The sequence below is a fragment of the Nematolebias whitei genome, chromosome 9, assembly GCF_014905685.2.
Source record: "Nematolebias whitei isolate Nwh7 chromosome 9, NemWhi1, whole genome shotgun sequence".
In the NCBI taxonomy this organism is placed as follows: domain Eukaryota; kingdom Metazoa; phylum Chordata; class Actinopteri; order Cyprinodontiformes; family Rivulidae; genus Nematolebias; species Nematolebias whitei.
Window position 1 is genome coordinate 47,250,338 of NC_056506.1, and position 4,342 is coordinate 47,254,679.

The 4,342-nt window shown below is 39.2% G+C and overlaps 1 protein-coding gene across 1 annotated transcript in view; it reads left to right on the forward strand.

Annotated features, from left to right (window-relative positions):
• Positions 1-4,178: 4,178 nt before the first annotated feature.
• The window catches only part of LOC119414303 (tripartite motif-containing protein 16-like), a 780-nt gene continuing 616 nt past the window's right edge, over positions 4,179-4,342 (forward strand). Inside the window, exon 1 of the mRNA XM_037681398.1 lies at positions 4,179-4,215. Within this exon, the coding sequence (XP_037537326.1) occupies positions 4,179-4,215 (37 nt within the window). The remainder of the gene's footprint in view (positions 4,216-4,342) is intronic.

The window sequence follows — 4,342 nt, forward strand, 5'->3', positions numbered from 1 at the left end:
TTTAATATACAAAGTAACAAACCAGTAGTCCCCTAATAAGGCCTGGCAGTGTGTTCACCAGTAAGTACTGGTTAACTACCCATTAGCTCGTGATTCGTTCCTGAAGCGTTCCATAGAAGTTAAGCAAATTTTCTGTACCTTATTGTAAAGTGTTACCAAATATTTTAAGTGCATCTTAAAGTCCAAAAAATACGGTAGTGACCATCAGGGTTTACCATCAAAATACTTTTATTTTTCTGATACTTTAAAACAAGACTGAGTCTCATTCCCTAAAACTTTATTTCTTTGCTTAGCTTTCCACAACTCCCCATGGACAATGTCATAAAAATATTGTGTACTATCTTTTAACCTGCCAAAATGAACTCATTCACCTGAAAGACCTTTCTATGAACCCATAAACCTTCTGAGTTGATCAGATCCAGGAAGGGGAGTCTTTGGTTCACCCTAGAACGATTTCCAGCGCAGGAAGGAACACACGGGCAACAGCACCTCCTTTAGGAAACATGCATGTTCATTTCAAGGTTAACTCAAAGATGTAACTCATCATCCTGGATACATTAAAGAGTTAGATGCTGATGCTGTGGGCAGGAAGGATCTCTTGTAGCGGTCTGTCTTACAACGGATCTGAAGAAGCCTCTGACTGAAGACACTCTGTTGTTGTATGACAGTCTGATGAAGAGGATGCTGAGGGTTGTCTATTGTACAGGAAACTGGTCCTCAGATCGTTGAGTTTTTATTAGTAATTTTATTCTGAAGGGGCACCACTTGCTTTCCGGTTCTTAAGCAAGAAAATTATTAATCATACTCAAGTTTTGTGCTCTGGGAGTTCTTTTATCTTGTTTAAAGGGCATCAAATCAGTAATACACACAGATATGCCAAAATAATCACAAATTTAGTTGATTTTATGCACTTTGTATTTTATTACAAAAATAATGATCTGTGATATATCTGATAAAGATTATTCATAACAAACAAATGAATAACGAAATAGCTTTGTATCGAAGGTCTACTTGATTATTTAAATCTGTGAAACTTTTAAAAAGGCAGATTTTTGGACTGGTTCTGTTTGTGGAGTAGTTGAAATTGCGTCTAAATTAACTGGGGTGTATATCAAGCAATATTATTGTGATGTATGATCACCAGAAAGGCATTAAAGGTCTCTTGTCCTACCAGAATGAGATGGTCAGAATGGTCCAACAGCTGCTTAAAAATGGTACCAGTCCAGATGTTCTGGTGACTGAGAGGCTGAGTCTCCCTCACAGTTCACCTGTCATCTTGGAGGGACGAGGGTCCATATGGGAGTCAACTGGGATTTCCCCACTCTGCGGTTCGATGGCTCTGGTAACAAATCTCAGGTTAATGCCAGGTTCTGCTTCTGGTTCTCTTCCTTCCCAGGACATCTCACTAGGAGGAAGTTTCTTCTCTGAAGTTTGCTCCAAGTTCAATGCTTGAAGAAGATGTGATGGAAGTAGTTGTGTAGAAGCATAAGTGAAGAAGTGTAGAAGTGAAACTTAACTGTCTGTGTGTTACAGATTGACTTTGGTCCACACCTCAAAAGAGGGGGTGGTCCTAACTCTTTGTCATGTTTAAAAAAAAATCAGTCCATTTTCTCTGTCTGCCTTTAAAAAGTCACTCTTCTTTTTAAAAGGAGAATGTTCTTCATTTTATGAAGAATCCTTCTTTGAACAATCATCTCCAAAGGTTCTAGATGAGTCACCAGAACTGAACCAGCCTTCTTTATGAGCTTGTTGATCTTTTTTAAGTCACTTGCTCTGATGCTGCTACCCCAGCAGATGATGGCATCATCACCAAACTAACCCTTAACAAAAAGTAGCACATTTGAAGTTTATTTTTGCAAGTATACTTTAAGTTTAATATAAGTATATCAAGTATACTACACACCATATTTGTAGTGTACTAGAAGTATACTGATTTAATACTTGTTTGGACTAAATTGGGACATTTTTATATTATTTTTAAGTATATCAAATAAAGTTTATAAAAAGTAAACTTCAAGTACACTTCCTCCTTTTTAGTGTAAAATAAGTATACTTGTAGTATACTTAAATAAACTACTTTTTGCTAAATGAAACTAAATGTCTGTACTAAATTTTATACTAAATGTCACCATCAGTGACATTTAGTATAGAAAAGTATTAATGTTTGACAATATTTTTTCTATAAGCACATTCAAATAAATGTAGCAATATAGCACTGATTTTGCACAGAGCCCAATACAATAACCTGGAGGCTAGTGCTAGCATGCTAGCTCCAAAAACAAACAAACAAACTCACCAGTTCCCACTTTTAGAATACAAAATCAGCTGAAGGTTTTTACACAAACAGAGACATCTAAAAGTTGAGAGATAGGGTGCATTCACACCAGCCCTGTTTAGTCCGCTTTAATCGAACTCTAGCTCGTTTTCCTAGAAAGTCCGGTTCGTTTAGGGAGGTGTGAACGCGTCATAGAACTCTGTCACAGAACAAAAAGGCGAACTCTGGCCAGGGCTAAAACCTAGGTCTCGGTCCGGTAGAAGAGAACTCCAGCGCGGTTCGAGTACAGTGTGAATGCAAACAGACTGAGCCCCGCTCCGCAGGACAAACAAACGCGCATTTCTCTGACTTTATATGGAGCCGTCAGCTGCCTTGTGTGAAAAACAACATTCTCCATGGTCTTCTGTCTCATCTTCTGCTCATGCTAAGTCCATTTTTGAAAAATGACAAAATATAACTCCTAAAACTGCTAAAACTTGATGCCACTTCGTTTTTATTTTTATTTACAGAAGAAGAAGAAGAAGACGTGTCTTCAGAGGTTTTTGTGTTGTTTCTTTCAGTAGTTCTTGGTGCAGCGCCCCCACAGGCGAGCGGGGGAACAGGTTGGTTCAACAGGTTGGCTCGACTGCACAGTGCAGCGTGAATGCAAACACACCAGCTCAAATGTAAACAAAAGGTTATGAATATTGGTCCGGAACTGAACCGAGTCTACCGGACTATCAGGTGTGAAAACAACCTTATATCAGTTAGGAATGGTAACATAGGCATTAGATAAAGGGCTTTCAATGGCTTAAGGCCTACCTGCAACATAGCCTGGTTGTGAGAGTGTCACTTCTCGATCTGATCTGGAAGCAAACAAACAAACAAAAAAATGTTCCGGGACCGGAAGCACGATCCGTACCATGCAACTGTATTCAGGGCGCAGGAGTTGTGCGCCCAGAATTTTCCTATCTCTTGTAATGAAGAGGAGCTAACTGCGCATGCACAACTTTTACCGAGTGTCTATGGGCAAAGATTCTAGAGCCCCAGAGTGGAAATATGTCACCAATCAAATACAACATTTTTGAAGAAAAAAAAACCCAACTAAACTTTACTCATCATTAACTATAAAATATTTATCTTACACAACTAAAAATATATCCATATATTTCGTAATATTTAAATTTTATTATTTCATTTTTATTTAAACTTTTTCTGTCTTCAAAGTAATATGTGTGGTTTGAGTGGTGGGGCGGCGCTCTAGCACCCCCTATTGACCAGCCGCCACTGGTAGAGACCCTGCTCCTCTGCATTCAAAGCAGTCACCTGCTGTGCTTCAGGTAGGATGCTTCCCTTTAAAGGCTAGAACCGGAGGTAAAACCAGAACCACTGAAAGGGCAGCAGAACAGAGCGACTCAGGAGGAACATTGACAGAAAGACCAAAAATGCTCAACTGAGGTGGAGATGGCAGAAGACTGAATATAAAAGGTTTGGCTGATCAGGTATTGGAGACAGACACCTGAACGGATTGCTGATTGGGAACAGGTGAGAGTGGCAGGCTGGCTTAGAAAAACACTGAGGATGAGTGAGAGATGGTACAGGGAACACAAAAGAATAATCATCTGAAACACACAAACTGAATGAGAGCTGATGAGAATAAAACTTAAAAACTGAACTTAAAGGACTAAGAAATCAAAACACACGGATCATGACACACGTTAGTAAGAGTCATCTATAAACTGCAGATCTGAAGATCTCTTCAGTAGGTTAGTTTTCCTTTTATGATAAAGAAGTTTATTCTTTTGAGCTTTTTGAATCAGCTTGAATCCTGAGTCTGATCTACTACCAACTGAAAATTTATGACGTCAAGGACTGGTTTTTGATCTGAGGAAGTGAAACTCAGTGTCTGTTACTGAGAGGTGAAATGGCACTTAATGATCAGCTGGACCCAGAAACGTGTGGTGAGAAAACTGCTCCAGCTGTTTCAGGTTTAAAGATGAAAACTCTCAAAGGGTCAAAGAGTTTAGTGTCAAAGCTCTGTCTCTTCTTCCTGCTCTCAAACACAGCAGCTCCACCCGCTCTGTCCTC